We start from the raw sequence: 17,197 nt of genomic DNA on the forward strand, positions 1-17,197 counted from the left end.
GAGTTCTTTTTTACACTTACATGTTGCGGTTAATAGTTTTCTATCTTTATTTGTCGTTATTTATACTTTCAGGATAAATTATGTGATAAGAATCATCAGTCAACTTATTGGTGTTAATTTCCCAGCTATCAAGATTAAAATAAATTAAAGCTGCAAGCAGCGTTGGTCGGGTCCGCCTTTGGCCGCTGCCAAGCCCTGGTCTAAGTCAGACTTACATAGAGGTCGTTGTTTCATGTCTCTACGACATTCCTAACAGAAGTTACAAGCAGTTTTGTCAGTTTTTTTTCCTAGGGGGCGCTGGAGCGCAATTTTGACTTTTGGGGTTTGGTTTTTTATTAGATGGCAATTTTCGCCAGTCCTGATGTGTGTGTAAAATTTGGTGAGTTTTGAAGCATGTTAAGGGGGTCAAATTACAGATCAGCGTTTCTGGATGTTGTTGATAAATGGCTTTCGCTTTGCATAGTAGAGCTTTAACTTGCACTTTGAAGCATTTTAAGGGGGTCAAATTACAGCTCAAAGAGGGAAAAATGACATTTTTTAGGAAACTTTGCGCAGGGTTTCTTTGAAGGCGCGTAAAATCAAAACCGGAGCAGTGGCCCATTGCAAAAGGACTCCTGTGGAGTCCTTTTGCAAGGACCCTATTGAAACTGCTGTGTTTTATTATTATTCCGCACCTTCGCACCCTAATTTGACCCCCTTAACATGCTTCAAGATTCACCAAATTTGACACACACGTCGGTATAGCAAACCTTCCCAAGTTATTAAGCAACCAAAACCCAAAAATGAAAATTGCGGGCTGGCGCCCCCTAGGAAAAAAGACAACAACAGACTGCTCATAACTTTCGTTAGGAATATTGTAGAGACATGAAACAAAAACTTCTATGTAGAACTGACTTAGACCTACAATTCATAATTTTACTTTCTCGGGCAAAAATCAACAAAAAGTTGGCAAAAACCCCTTCAATACAAAATTTTTGCAAAAAATGCTATTTTGGCCTCTTTGAACTATAATTTGACCCCCTTAAAATGCTTCAAAACTCACCAAACCTGGCACACACACCAAGACTGGCAGAAATTGCGATCTAATGAAAAAACTAAACCCTAAAATTAAAAAATGCGCTCTAGCGCAATTTTTGAATAAAACACAGCAAAAACTGCTCCTAGGAAGAAAACACAAACAAAATTGCTTGTAACTTCCAGTAGGAATGCCGGAAAGACATGAAACAAAAACTTCTATGTAGGTCTCACTTAGACCTACATTTAGATGATTGACATCCTTCGGCAAAAATCAACAGGAAGTTAAAAATTACCCCTTCAAAATAAATGTTTTGTAAAAACCCGTCACCTTTTCCAAACGTAAACTCCTCCGAGTGCGTTTGTCGTTTCGGCTTCAAACTCGCACAGGAGAGAGATTGAACCCTTTTGATTAAAACTATCCAACAAAGTTTTGATCACTGCTCCGGTTTTGATTTTACGCGCCTTCAAAGAACCCCTGCGCAAAGTTTCCTAAAAAATGTCATTTTTGTCTCTTTGAACTGTAATTTGACCCCCTTAAAATGCTTCAGAATGCAAGTTAAAGCCCTACAATGCAAAGCGAAAGCCATTTATCAACAACATCCAGAAACGCTGATCTGTAATTTGACCCCCTTAACATGCTTCAAAACTCACCAAATTTTAAACACACATCAGGACTGGCAAAAATTGCCATCTAATAAAAAACCAAACCCCAAAAGTCAAAATAGCGCTCCAGCGCCCCCTAGGAAAAAAAACGGTGTATAAAATATTCCTCTACTACTTGTCCCTTTCGGGTATGCAATGTCACCTTTTAGAATAACTTTGTTTCAAACTTTAGCTTGATCATGTCTATGATCTGAGGGACTGAAACGGGCATTTAACTTTTCCACATACCATCCTGACTCACGGTTTCAACATTTGCTTCTTCTTAGAAGTCTATTAAAAGACTTTGTACTTTCTGCAACCGTTGGCCAAAGTAAAGCGAGCGGAGACAATTCAGAGATAGCACTTTAGCAATATCAGAGAAGGGCTACTTCCACTTTTTTTGGAACAAAAGGCAGAAAAGAGGATTTCCTGAGTCGTGTGTTGTTTGGAACTACTTTCACTTCCTTTCCCACCAGGAATAAAAGTTGTCTCCACAAGTCTGATCTGTCGGACAAAAGACAGCTGCTAGGATGATCTCCTTCCTGGGTGAGTTTGCTTTGTTTCATTACAATATTTCTTAGCAACTCCTGAAAGATCTTCTCCTCTCACAGTTGTAGCCCTGCTGGCGTCCCCACTAGGTATGTATGTCATACACACACACACACACACACACACACACACACACACACACACACATATGAAAATCTGCTATACAGTACGTGGGCTTGGGTCCTATTTTTAGGAACAGTAATACAAAACCTCACAATAATGTCTGATTGAAAGCTAAAAGACGTTATGACAGAATGCATTAACAAAACAGGATGGAATTTTAATTTTTTGACTGAATGAGACACCCAGAATGTAGATGGAAGTAAAGAATGTGGGATTTACAATATTAACTATGAAGGATAAAACACTGAATATTGACAACATATGAATGTCACACCCTCCCTCCATCCACATATTTTATTTTACAATCAAGCGAAACGCAACAAAAATGCAAAAAAAAAGAAAAGAAAACAACAAGGGTAAAAAAAAAAACACCTACAATCTGATGTATCACTAAGTTTTAGAACTTTGTTGTACAAATCTCCTTCTGCTCTGTGGAAACACTCCCCGCCCACACTGCTTGGTGCCTCGTCTGAGCTGCTGTGACTCACATTAACATAGTGACTAATTAGATGACCATAGTAACTAATTACATGGCCAGAGTAACTCATTAGATGACCATAGTAACTAATTACATGGCCATAGTAACTCATTAGATGACCATAGTAACTAATTAGATGACTGTAGTAACTAATTAGATGGCCATAGTAACTAATTAGATGACCATAGTAACTAATTACATGGCCATAGTAACTCATTAGATGACTGTAGTAACTAATTAGATGGCCATAGTAACTAATTAGATGACCATAGTAACTCATTAGATGACTGTAGTAACTAATTAGATGGCCATAGTAACTAATTAGATGACCATAGTAACTAGGTAGATGTCCATACTAACTAATTGAATGATTATAGTAACTAAATAGATGTCCATAATAAACAAATTAAATGACCATAATAACTAATTAGATGACCATAGTAACTAATTAGATGACCATGGTAACTAATTAGATGACCACAGTAAGGAAATAGATGAGCATAGTAACTAATTAGATGACCATAGTAACTAATTAGATGACCACAGTAACAAAATAGATGAGCATAGTAACTAATTAGATGACCATAGTAACTAATTACATGGCCATAGTAACTCATTAGATGACCATAGTAACTAATTAGATGACTGTAGTAACTAATTAGATGGCCATAGTAACTAATTAGATGACCATAGTAACTAATTACATGGCCATAGTAACTCATTAGATGACCATAGTAACTAATTAGATGACTGTAGTAACTAATTAGATGGCCATAGTAACTAATTAGATGACCATAGTAACTAATTAGATGACCATAATAACTAATTGGATGACCATAGTAACTAATTAAATTACCATAGTAACTAATTACATTACCAGTGCAACTAATTAGATGACCTTAGTAACTAATTACATTACCAGTGCAACTAATTAGATGACCATAGTAACTAATTACATTACCAGTGCAACTAATTAGATGGCCATAGTAACTAATTAGATAATCATAGTAACTAAATAGAAGACCATAGTAATTAATTAGAATACCATGGTAACTAATTAATTACTAGTTTAACTAATTAGATGACCATAGTAACTCATTAGATGACCCATCCATCCATCCCATCCATCCCTTTTCTACCGTTTATTCCCTTTGGGGTCGGGGGGGCGCTTGTGCCTAGGCACCATAGTAACTAATTACATTACCAGTGGCTGGGTAAAGGGAAGGCTGGGTTTCTCTGCTTAGGCTGCTGCCCCCGCTACCCAACCTCCGATAAGCAGAAGAAAATGGATGGATGGAAGGGTGTATATATTATTCATTTTGTTATTACACATCTTTGTAGTGTATAACTAGAAAGGGTGTTTTGTAAAGGGTGAGGCATTTTCAGAGGTCTCAAGAAGGTAAGAAATTCCAAAAAATGTGTGTGTGAGTGTGTGTGTGTGTGTGTGTGTGTGTGTGTGTGTGTGTGTGTGTGTGTGTGTGTGTGTGTGTGTGTGTGTGTGTGTGTGTGCAGCACCCTCCGTGACCTCCACCAGCGCACGACTGGAGGTGACCTCAGGACATTCCCGGGTTTTCTCCGGTGAACAGGTCCAGCTGAGATGCAGCATCAGTGACAGCCACAATTCCACTTGGGACTACTTGTGGTTCAAGGACTCCAAGCGGCTCCCGCAAAATAGCGAGACTCCGACGTTGACGCTGAGAGGCAGCATCGCTGAGAGTGGAGCGTTTCAATGCCAGGGCGTCAGGGACACGGCGGTGGGAGACATTTTCACCCTCAAAAGCCCGCCTGTGGACATCAATGTGGACGGTGAGATTCTTCTCGTGGGGGAATTATTGTCGCTCTTGTCTGGCTGCTGTCCAAAACCCTCTCTTTCAAATAGAAATGATATATATAAATGATGTACAAACCATGTTTCCATATGACTTGAGAAATTGTGTTAGATGTAAATATAAACGGAATACAATGATTTGCAAATCAAATCAAAACTTAGAATTTCATGGCTGCAACACGTGCCAAAGTAGTTGGGAAAGGGCATGTTCACCACTGTGTTACATCACCTTTTCTTTTAACAACACTCAATAAACGTTTGGGAACTGAGGAAACTAATTGTTGAAGCTTTGAAAGTGGAATTCTTTCCCATTCTTGTTTTATGTAGAGCTTCAGTCGTTCAACACTCCGGGGTCTCCGCTGTCGTATTTTACGCTTCATAATGCACCACACATTTTCCATGGGAGACAGGTTTGGACTAAAGGCGGGCCAGGAAAGTACCCGTACTCTTTTTTCACGAAGCCACGCTGTTCTAACACGTGGCTTGGCATTGTTTTGCTGAAATAAGCAGGGGCGTCCATGAAAAAAAAGGCAGCATATGTTGTTCCTAAACCTGTATGTACCTTTCAGCATTAATGGTGCCTTTACAGATGTGTAAGTTACCCATGCCTTGGGCACTAATGCACCCCCATACCATCACAGATGCTGGCGTTTGAACTTTGCGCCGATAACAGTCTGGATGGTTCGCTTCCCCTTTGGTCCGGATGACACAATGTCGAATATTTCCAAAAACAATTTGAAATGTGGACTCGTCAGACCACAGAACACTTTTCCACTATGGATCAGTCCATCTTTGATGATCTCGGGCCTAGAGAAGCCGGCGGCGTTTCTGGATGTTGTTGATAAATGGCTTTCCCTTTGCATAGTAGAGCTTTAACTTGCACTTACAGATGTAGCGATGAACTGTATTTAGTGACAGTGGTTTTCTGAAGTGTACAAGAACCCATGTGGTGATATCCTTTAGAGATTGATGTCGGTTTTTGATACAGTGCCGTCTGAGGGATGGAAGGTCACGGTCATTCAATGTTGGTTTCCGGCCATGCCGCTTACGTGGAGTGATTTCTCCAGATTCTCTGAACCTTTTGATGATATTATGGAGCGTAAATGTTGAAATCCCTAAATTTCTTGCAATTGCACTTTGAGAAACGTTGTTCTTAAACTGTTTGACTATTTGCTCACGCAGTTGTGGACAAAGGGGTGTACCTCGCCCCATCCTTTCTTGTGAAAGACTGAGCATTTTATGGGAAGCTGCTTTTATACCCAATCATGGCACCCACCTGTTCCCAATTAGCCTGCACACCTGTGGGATGTTCCAAATAAGTGTTTGATGAGCATTCCTCAACTTTATCAGTATTTATTGCCACTTTTCTCAACTTTTTTGTCACGTGTTGTCACACAATTTCCCAACTCATATGGAAACAGGGTTTGTAGATCCCCTCCACTTGGTCAATTGAAAGAAAGTAGCTCACCTGCAGAAAAGGTGTGGCCACCCCTGAGCTAAAGACTGCAAGGACTCTTGTACCTCAAACGGTTGCTGGTAAGGTAAAGAACCACAATTAGCCGAGAGACGGCTCTTACCTGGAAGCACTCTTTAGTTGAGGTACCGGTGTAGAGAAATACCGGCTGGGATACATTGTGGTCGTCATTGATCTTTCTCCAGGAGGTTGGGCCATTCTCCAGGGCCCCCTGCATCCCGTCCTCGTCGGCGAAGCCATGAACGTGACGTGCCGCGTCCGGGGCAGCCCGCCGCTCCACGAGGTGATTTTGTACAAAAATGGCGTGGCGGTCACGACCCAGAGTGACTTCAGCCCGCGTTTGTACCTGCCCCGCTTGAACCTGGAGGACCAGGGACTGTACTCCTGCAGGGCCTCGTGGGACAACCACGGACAGACGTATTCCGGGATTTCAGCCGGCGTTCAAGTTCAGGTTTTGGGTGAGTTTACGTGCACGTTTTGACCTCCAAGTTAAGTTTTGATTATTTTCCGTTCATCCATCCATTTTCTTCCGCTTATCTGAGATCGGGTCACGGCAAACCTGAGCAAGGAAGCCCAGACTTTCCTCTCCCCAGCCACTTCGTCCAGCTCTTTCCGGGAGATCCTGAGGCGTTCCCAGGCCAGCCGGGAGACATAGTCTTTCCCGTGGCCTTTTACCGGTCGGATGTGCCCTAAACACCCCCCTAGGGAGGTGTTCGGGTGGCATCCTGACCAGATTCCCGAACCACCTCTTCTGGTTCCTCTCCATGTGGAGGAGTAGTGGCTTTACTCTGAGTTCCTCCCAAATGGCAGAACGTCTCACCCTATCTCTAAGGGAGAACCCTGCCACCTGGCTGAGGAAACCATCTACTCGTGATCTTGTCCTTTCGGTCAAGTTTCTGCTTTGGGTTATAGACTTTGGGTTATAGACTCCTGTGGCTTCCTACCGGTCGGATGTGCCCTAAACACCTCCCTAGGGAGGCGTTCGGGTGGTTCCTACCGCTCGGATGTGCCCTAAACACCTCCCTAGGGAGGCGTTCGGGTGGTTCCTACCGGTTGGCTGTGCCCTAAACACCTCCCTAGGGAGGCGTTCGGGTGGCATCCTGACCAGATTCCCGAACCACCTCTTCTGGTTCCTCTCCATGTGGAGGAGTAGTGGCTTTACTCTGAGTTCCTCCCAAATGGCAGAACGTCTCACCCTATCTCTAAGGGAGAACCCTGCCACCTGGCTGAGGAAACCATCTACTCGTGATCTTGTCCTTTCGGTCAAGTTTCTGCTTTGGGTTATAGACTTTGGGTTATAGACTCCTGTGGCTTCCTACCGGTCGGATGTGCCCTAAACACCTCCCTAGGGAGGCGTTCGGGTGGTTCCTACCGGTCGGCTGTGCCCTAAACACCTCCCTAGGGAGGCGTTCGGGTGGCATCCTGACCAGATTCCCGAACCACCTCTTCTGGTTCCTCTCCATGTGGAGGAGTAGTGGCTTTACTCTGAGTTCCTCCCGAATGGCAGAACTTCTCACCCTATCTCTAAGGGAGAACCCTGCCACCTGGCTGAGGAAACCATCTACTCGGGATCTTGTCCTTTCGGTCAAGTTTCTGCTTTGGGTTATAGACTTTGGGTTATAGACTCCTGTGGCTTCCTACCGGTCGGACGTGCCCTAAACACCTCCCTAGGGAGGCGTTCGGGTGGCATCCTGACCAGATGCCCGAACCACCTCTTCTGGCTCCTCTCCATGTGGAGGAGTAGTGGCTTTACTCTGAGTTCCTCCCGAATGGCAGAACTTGTCACCCTATCTCTAAGGGAGAACCCCGCCACCCGGCTGAGGAAACCATCTACTCGTGATCTTGTCCTTTCGGTCAAGTTTCTGCTTTGGGTTATAGACTTTGGGTTATAGACTTTGGGTTATAGACTCCTGTGGCTTCCCACCGGTCGGATGTGCCCTAAACACCTCCCTAGGGAGGCGTTCGGGTGGTTCCTACCGGTCGGATGTGCCCTAAACACCTCCCTAGGGAGGCGTTCGGGTGGCATCCTGACCAGATGCCCGAACCACCTCTTCTGGCTCCTCTCCATGTGGAGGAGTAGTGGCTTTACTCTGAGTTCCTCCCAAATGGCAGAACTTCTTACCCTACCTCTAAGGGAGAACCCTGCCACCTGGCTGAGGAAACCATCTACTCGTGATCTTGTCCTTTCGGTCAAGTTTCTGCTTTGGGTTATAGACTTAGACAACGCCGGCTGAAATCCCAGAATACGTCCGTCCGTGTTTGTCCCACGAGGCCCTGCAGGAGTACAGTCCCTGGTCCTCCAGGTTCAAGCGAGGCAGGTACAAACGCGGGATGAGTTTGTCTAAGTCTATAACCCAAAGCTCATGACCATAGGTGAGGATGGGAACGTAGATCGACCGGTAAATTGAGAGCTGAGCCGGAAGGCAAAGCTCCTTCTTCACCACAACGGATCGATACAGCGTCCGCATTACTGAAGACGCCGCACCGATCCGCCTGTCAATCTCACCATCCACTCTTCCCTCACTCGTGAACAAGACTCTTAGGTACTTGAACTCATCCACTTTAATTATTTCTAATAGTTGGACACGGGTTCTTTACCTTTTTGACCTCCGGGCAAATGTTCTCCCTAATTTGTGCGTGAGCAAACGCAAAAACTCAGTGGAGCACACCAGCAGCACACCTGTCCCAAACCTGACTAGATAACGAGTTCAATGTTTAATTATTTATGGACAGACTTTCAAGGTGCAGTCAGGGTGGGGTAGGGTTCTAATTTGGTGGCCAGAGGATCGCGTCCCTGCTTTTTGCAGATGACATGGTCCTGTTGGCTTCTTCAAGATGGGACCTGAGGCGTTCACTGACCAGGTTTTCAGCCGAGTGCGAAGCTGCTAGGATGAGGATCAGCACCTCTAAATCTGAAGCCATGGTTCTCAGTCGGAAAAGGGTGGACTGCACCCCTTTGTCAGGAGTGAAGTTCTTCCTCAAGTGGAGGAGTTCAAGTATCTCGAGGTCTTGTTCACGAGTCAGGAAAGAATGGAACGCGAGATCGACAGGCGGATTGGTGTGGCGTCTGCATGGATGCAGTCACTGCTCTGGTATGAAGGAGCTGAGCCAGAAGGCGAAGCTCTCGATTTACAAGTAAGTCTACATTCCTACACTCACCTGTGGTCATGAACTTTGGGTAAAGACCGAAAGGACAAGGTAGCGGATATAAGTGGCAGGAATTAGATTCCTCCGCAGGATGTCTGGGATCACCCTCAGAGTTAAGGTGAGGAACTTGGTCATCCGGGAGGGACACGGAGTAGAGCTGCTGCTCCTTCACGTCAAGAGGAGCAAGCTGAGATGGCTTTGGCATCTATTACAGATGTCTCCTGGATGATCTCCTGCTGGCCCCACTATGGACTGGACTTTAAAACTATTATGTTAGATCCACTATGGACTGGACTTTAAAACTATTATGTTAGATCCACTATGGACTGGACTCTCACACTATTATGTTTGATCCACTATGGACTGGACTCTCACTATCATGTTAGATCCACTATGAACTGGACTCTAACTATTATGTTAGATCCACTATGGACTGGACTCACACAGTATTATGTTAGATCCACTATGGACTGGACTCTCACACTATTATGTTAGATCCACTATGGACTGGACTCTCACACTATTATGTTAGATCCACTATGGACTGGACTCTCACTATTATGTTAAATCCACTATGGACTGGACTCTCACAATATTATGTTAGATCCACTATGGACTGGACTCTCACTATTATGTTAAATCCACTATGGACTGGACTCTCACAATATTATGTTAGATCCACTATGGACTGGACTCTCACAATATTATGTTAGATCCACTATGGACTGGACTCTCACTATTATGTTAGATCCACTATGGACTGGACTCTCACTATCATGTTAGATCCACTATGGACTGGACTCTCACTATTATGTTGGATCCACTATGGACTGGACTCTCACTATCATGTTAGATCCACTATGGACTGGACTTTCCCACTATTGGGATGGCGTGGCCCAGTGGGGAGAGTGACCGTGCGCAACCCGAGCGTCCCTGGTTCAATTCCCACCTAGTACCAACCTCGTCACGTCCGTTGTGTCCTGAGCAAGACACTTCACCCTTGCTCCTGATGGGTGCTGGTTGGCGCCTTGCATGGCAGCTCCCTCCATCAGTGTGTGAATGTGTGTGTGAATGGGTAAATGTGGAAGTAGTGTCAAAGCGCTTTGAGTACCTTGAAGGTAGAAAAGCGCTATATAAGTACAACCCATTTATTATGTTGGATCCACTATGGACTGGACTCTCACAATATTATGTTAGATCCATTATGGACTGGACTCTCACTGTTATGTTAGATCCACTATGGACTGGACTCTCACTATTATGTCAGATCCACTATGGACTGGACTCTCACTATCATGTTAGATCCAATATGGACTGGACTTTCCCACTATTTTGTTAGATCCACTATGGACTGGACTCACACTATTATGTTAGATCCACTATGGACTGGACTCTCACACTATTATGTTAGATCCACTATGGACTGGACTCTCACTATTATGTTAAATCCACTATGGACTGGACTCTCACAATATTATGTTAGATCCACTATGGACTGGACTCTCACTATTATGTTAGATCCACTATGGACTGGACTCTCACTATTATGTTAGATCCACTATGGACTGGACTTTCCCACTATTATGTTAGATCCACTATGGACTGGACTCACACTATTATGTTAGATCCACTATGGACGGGACTCTCACTATTATGTTAGATCCACTATTGACTGGACTCTCACACTATTATGTTAGATCCACTATGGACTGGACTCTCACTATTATGTTAGATCCACTATGGACTGGACTCTCACAATATTATGTTAGATCCACTATGGACTGGACTCTCACACTATTATGTTAGATCCACTATGGACTGGACTCTCACTATTATGTTAGATCCACTATGGACTGGACTCTCACACTATTATGTTAGATCCACTATGGACTGGACTCTCACACTATTATATTAGATCCACTATGGACTGGACTCTCACTATTATGTTAGATCCACTATGGACTGGACTCTCACTATTATGTCAGATCCATGACACGACCGAGGACACGTTGGAGGGACTTTGTCTCACAGCTGGTCTGGGAATGCCTCGGTATCACTCATGTTGCTCTAGAGGATGAGGCCTGGACTGCTGCCCCCACGACCCGGACTCGGATAAGGGGTGGATAATGGATGGATGTCGTATTATTACAATCAAATGACAGCTGCCCACATCAGCAGTCCCCTCCAAGGTTTCTCATTGTCATCCCATTGGGTTGAGTTTTTTTCTTGCGCCAAGGATGTCGTTGTGGCTTGTGCAGCCCTTTGAGACACTTTTGCTTCCACAGAGCTTCTGACACAACCAGTTTTGGAGGTGGTTGCAGACAACGACTTGCTTCAGGTCGATCTCATGAAGCTGGTCTGCAGAGTCCAGTACAACGCCCGCGCCCCGGCTCCGCCCATCAACTACTACTTCTACAAGGACAACAGGCGAGTGGGGACGGCCACCTCGGAGAACTTTAACCTGGTCAAACGCACCCCCGGCCTGTACAGCTGCAAGGCCAAGGTGCCGCATTTGGGTCTCTCCAAGTGGAGCGAGGAGGAAGCATTTGAAGAGTGACCCTAAACAAAAGGTTCCACTTCCTTCTATTTTGCAGGTTAGGGTTGTACTCAATAACTGACCTACCATTGCACACTTTGTTTTTTTTTATGACTTTAAATTGACCGGAAATAAAGATTATCATAACCAGCTTTAACTGGATCAATTGTATTGTAACAGAATGTTCCCCCCAGTGACCGGGACCCCGCTGATGCCTAATTTAAAACCCAAAGTCACAAATTTTGGTTTTAAAGGCCTACTGAAATGAGATTTTCTTATTCAAACGGGGATCGCAGGTCCATTCTATGTGTCATACTTGATCATTTCGCGATATTGCCATATTTTTGCTGAAAGGATTTAGTAGAGAACATCCACGATAAAGTCTGCAACTTTTAGTAGCTAATAAAAAAGCCTTGCCTGTATCGGAAGTGGCAGACGTTGTGCGCGTGATGTCACGGGTTGTGGAGCTCCTCACATCCTCACTTTGTTTATAATCATGGCCACCAGCAGCAAGAGCGATTCGGACCGAGAAAGCCATGAGTTCCCCATTAGTGTGAGCGAGAATGAAAGATTCGTGGATGAGGAAAGTTAGAGTGAAAATCTAGAAAGAAAGAAAAAAAGTAAAAAAAGAAAAAAGGCCAGGGTACTGAGAGCGAATCAGCCGTTATTAAACACATTTACTAGGATAATTCTGGAAAATCCCTCATCTGATTATTGTGTTACTAGTGTTTTAGTGAGACTATAAAGTCATACCTGAAAGTCGGAGGGGTGTGGTGACGATGTGCGCATGACGTCACCGGTTGTGGAGCTCCTCACATCCTCACATTGTTTATAATCATAGCCACCAGCAGCAAGAGCGATTCGGACCGAGAAAACGATGATTTCCCCATTATTTTGAGCGAGGATGAAAGATGTGTGGATGAGGAAAGTTAGAGTGAAAATCTAGAAAGAAAGAAAAAAAGTTTAAAAAAAAAAAGGCTAGGGTAGTGAGAGCGAATCAGACGTTATTAAACACATTTACTAGGATAAATCTGAAAAATCCCTTATCTGATTATTGTGTTACTAGTGTTTTAGTGAGATTATAAAGTCTTACCTGAAAGTCGGAGGGGTGTGGTGACGATGTGCGCATGACGTCACCGGTTGTGGAGCTCCTCACATCCTCACATTGTTTATAATCATAGCCACCAGCAGCAAGAGCGATTCGGACCGAGAAAGCCATGAGTTCCCCATTATTTTGAGCGAGGATGAAAGATGTGTGGATGAGGAAAGTTAGAGTGAAAATCTAGAAAGAAAGAAAAAAAGTTTAAAAAAAAAAAGGCTAGGGTAGTGAGAGCGAATCAGACGTTATTAAACACATTTACTAGGATAAATCTGGAAAATCCCTTATCTGATTATTGTGTTACTAGTGTTTTAGTGAGATTATAAAGTCTTACCTGAAAGTCAGAGGGGTGTGGTGACGATGTGCGCATGACGTCACCGGTTGTGGAGCTCCTTACATCCTCACATTGTTTATAATCATGGCCACCAGCAACAAGAGCGATTCGGACCGAGAAAGCCATGATTTCCCCATTAGTGTGAGCGAGGATGAAAGATTCGTGGATGAGGAAAGTTAGAGTGAAAATCTAGAAAGAAAGAAAAAAAGTAAAAAAAGAAAAAAGGCTAGGGTAGTGAGAGCGAATCAGACGTTATTAAACACATTTACTAGGATAATTCTGGAAAATCCCTTATCTGATTATTGTGTTACTAGTGTTTTAGTGAGACTATAAAGTCTTACCTAAAAGTCGGAGGGGTGTGGTGACGATGTGTGCATGATGTCACGGGTTGTGGAGCTCCTCACATCCTCACATTGTTTATAATCATAGCCACCAGCAGCAAGAGCGATTCGGACCGAGAAAGCGATGATTTCCCCATTATTTTGAGCGAGGATGAAAGATGTGTGGATGAGGAAAGTTAGAGTGAAAATCTAAAAAGAAAGAAAAAAAGTTAAAAAAAAAAAAAGGCTAGGGTAGTGAGAGCGAATCAGACGTTATTAAACACATTTACTAGGATAAATCTGGAAAATCCCTTATCTGATTATTGTGTTACTAGTGTTTTAGTGAGATTATAAAGTCTTACCTGAAAGTCAGAGGGGTGTGGTGACGATGTGCGCATGACGTCACCGGTTGTGGAGCTCCTCACATCCTCACATTGTTTATAATCATGGCCACCAGCAACAAGAGCGATTCGGACCGAGAAAGCCATGATTTCCCCATTAGTGTGAGCGAGGATGAAAGATTCGTGGATGAGGAAAGTTAGAGTGAAAATCTAGAAAGAAAGAAAAAAAGTAAAAAAAGAAAAAAGGCTAGGGTAGTGAGAGCGAATCAGACGTTATTAAACACATTTACTAGGATAATTCTGGAAAATCCCTTATCTGATTATTGTGATACTAGTGTTTTAGTGAGACTATAAAGTCTTACCTGAAAGTCGGAGGGGTGTGGTGACGATGTGTGCATGATGTCACGGGTTGTGGAGCTCCTCACATCCTCACATTGTTTATAATCATAGCCACCAGTTGCAAGAGCGATTCGGACCGAGAAAGCCATGATTTCCCCATTAATTTGAGCGAGGATGAAATATTCGTGGATGAGGAAAATTAGAGTGAAAATCTAGAAAAAGAAAAAAAAAGTAAAAAAAAAAAAGGCTTATCTGATTATTGTGTTACTAGTGTTTAAGTGAGATTATAAAGTCATACCTGAAAGTCGGAGGGGTGTGGTGACCGCCAGTGTCTCTGATGGAAGCCGTGGAGGAGCCAAGAAAGTTGCAGCTGATGCAGGAGGACGCAAGCTCCGCTCATGTCTCCGGTAAGAGCCGACTTCCATCCATCCATCCATTTTCTGCCGCTTATTCCCTTTTGGGCTTGCGTGGGGCGCTGGCGCCTATCTCAGCTACAATCGGGCGGAAGGTGGGGTACACCCTGGACAAGTCTCCACCTCATCGCAGGGCCAACACAGATAGACAGACATCATTCACACTCACATTCACACACTAGGGCCAATTTAGTGTTGCCAATCAACCTATCCCCAGGTGCATGTCTTATTACCACAATTTTCTCACCGAAACCTGCCGGTTGACCGCTCTGTTCCATATTAAAGCTTCAGAACAAACAAAGAAACACCAGCTGTGTTTTGGTTGCTACAGCCGGCTGCAATACACCGCTTTCCACCAACAGCATTCTTCTTTGATGTCTCCATTATTAATTAAACAAATTGCAAAATATTCAGCAACACAGATGTCCAAAATACTGTGTATCCATCCATCCATCCATTTTCTACCGCTTATTCCCTTTTGGGGTCGCGGGGGGCGCTGCCGCCTATCTCAGCTACAATCGGGCGGAAGGCGGTTTACACCCTGGACAAGTCGCCACCTCACCGCAGGGCCAACGCTGATAGACAGACAACATTCACACTCACATTCACACACTAGGGCCAATTTAGTGTTGCCAATCAACCTATCCCCAGGTGCATGTCTTATTACCACAATTTTCTCACCAAAACCTGCCGGTTGACATGTGGTCGGGAAACATGTTCGCTTGACCGCTCTGTTCCATATTAAAGCTTCAGAACAAACAAAGAAACACCGGCTGTGTTTTGGTTGCTGCAATACACCGCTTTCCACCAACAGCATTCTTCTTTGACGGCTCCATTATTAATTGAACAAATTGCAAAATATTCAGCAACACAGATGTCTAAATACTGTGTAATTATGCGATTAAATCGGACAACTTTTAGCCATGTGTGGTGCTGGGATAAAATGTCGGCAACGTATTCAACAGGAAACTCCGCGGGAAATTTAAAATTGCAATTTAGTAAACTAAAAAGGCCGTATTGTCACGTGTTGCAATGTTAATATTTCATCATTGATATATAAACTATCAGACTGTGTGGTGGGGAGTAGTGGCTTTCAGTAGGCCTTTAAATTGGACAATGATTTAAAATTGGAACATTAGATTAACTCCGTTGTACGATTTAAGACTTTTAGCAAAACTTAAATCAGTTTAATCTTTCGGACGACTACAATTTCCTCTATGTTGGAATGAAAAAGGCCTTAAAGGCCTACTGAAGCTCACTACTACCCACCACGCAGTCTGATAGTTTATACATCAATGATGAAATATTAACATTGCAACACATGCCAATACGGCCTTTTTAGTTTACTTAATTGCAATTAAAAATTTCCCGGGAGTTTCTTCTTGAAAACGTCGCGTAATGATGACGTGTACGCGTGACGTCACGGACTGTTATGAAATATGAGCGCTGCACACACACACACACACAGCTAAAAGTCGTCTGTGTGACAATCTGTCACTTCGTTTCTGTTAGTTTTTCGTGTTTTTGTATTTACTTCCTGTTCAGTGCTCTTATTTTGTAGTGTTTCCTGTTTATTTCACGGACCACTGTTGTTTCTCTCTTGCCGTTGATTGGCAGCGGTCACACCTGCTGCCAATCAAGATTTGCCTATTTATGTTTGACTCGAGCACTCCTCAGTGCTCGAAGATAGTTTCATTATACAAGACTGCTTTCTGTTTATTTTGTTTTTGTTGATGACAACATTAAAACCATCTTACCTGTTCTCCTCTCTCCTGGATTCTTGCATAAAACTGCAGCCAGGCGAGTTCCCAACAGTCTGCTTTAACGGCATAATTACACCGTATTTTGGACATCTGTGTTGCTGAATCTTTTGCAATTTGTTCAATTAATATTGGAGAAGTCAAAGTAGAAAGATGGAATTGGGAAGCTTTAGCCTTTAGCCACACAAACACACGGTGATTCCTTGTTTAAAACGCCCAGAGGTGAAGCTTTACTATGGATCAGAGCGGTCAAAGCGAACATGGATCCCGACCGAATGTCAACCAGCAGGTTTCGGTGAGAAAATTGAGGTAAAAAGTCGCTTCTTACCGGAGATCAGCTGAGCTGGCGTCAAGACACCCGTGGCCACACCCCTCCGACTATCAGGTAATATTAAACTCACTAAAACACTAGCAACACAATAGAAAGATAAAGGGATTTACCAGAACTATCCTAGTAAATGTGTCCAAAAACATCGGAATGCTCCGGGATACCAAAACCATCCATCCATCCATTTTCTACCGCTTATTCCCTTTGGTGCCTATCTCAGCTACAATCGGGCGGAAGGCGGCGTACACCCTGGACAAGTCGCCACCTCACCGCAGGGCCAACGCAGATAGTGTCACGGCCAGGGCGCATTCCAATGCGTCCTCATCTGTGCCTCGCGACGAGCGCACCGCGGGCCACGCCCACATGCGCTCTCTCAGCTGACAGCGGGCTCAGACACGCCCCTGCTCGCGCTGAGAGCAGCACGCCCACGCAGCTACAGGCCTGCAGACGATTGCCTTTCTACACACCT

At 43.9% G+C, this 17,197-nt stretch overlaps 1 protein-coding gene across 1 annotated transcript; it reads left to right on the top strand.

Annotated features, from left to right (window-relative positions):
• The first annotated feature begins 2,072 nt into the window (after positions 1–2,072).
• Positions 2,073–11,951, top strand: LOC133537178 (high affinity immunoglobulin gamma Fc receptor I-like). Its single transcript, XM_061878095.1, has 5 exons — positions 2,073–2,205; positions 2,271–2,297; positions 4,322–4,615; positions 6,297–6,569; positions 11,544–11,951. The coding sequence occupies exons 1-5, from the start codon at positions 2,190–2,192 to the stop codon at positions 11,813–11,815; spliced, it is 882 nt and encodes a 293-aa protein (XP_061734079.1). The 5' UTR covers positions 2,073–2,189; the 3' UTR covers positions 11,816–11,951.
• Positions 11,952–17,197: the final 5,246 nt, after the last annotated feature.

The sequence above is a fragment of the Nerophis ophidion genome, linkage group LG18 (assembly GCF_033978795.1).
Source record: "Nerophis ophidion isolate RoL-2023_Sa linkage group LG18, RoL_Noph_v1.0, whole genome shotgun sequence".
Classification (NCBI taxonomy): domain Eukaryota; kingdom Metazoa; phylum Chordata; class Actinopteri; order Syngnathiformes; family Syngnathidae; genus Nerophis; species Nerophis ophidion.

What these genes read in the sequence shown, in the direction of transcription:
- LOC133537178 (XM_061878095.1), top strand. An exon ending in CCTGCTGGCGTCCCCACTAG is followed by an intron (nt 2,298 to 4,321) that starts GTATGTATGTCA and finishes GTGTGTGTGCAG; the next exon opens with CACCCTCCGTGACCTCCACC. An exon ending in CGTTCAAGTTCAGGTTTTGG is followed by an intron (nt 6,570 to 11,543) that starts GTGAGTTTACGT and finishes TTGCTTCCACAG; the next exon opens with AGCTTCTGACACAACCAGTT.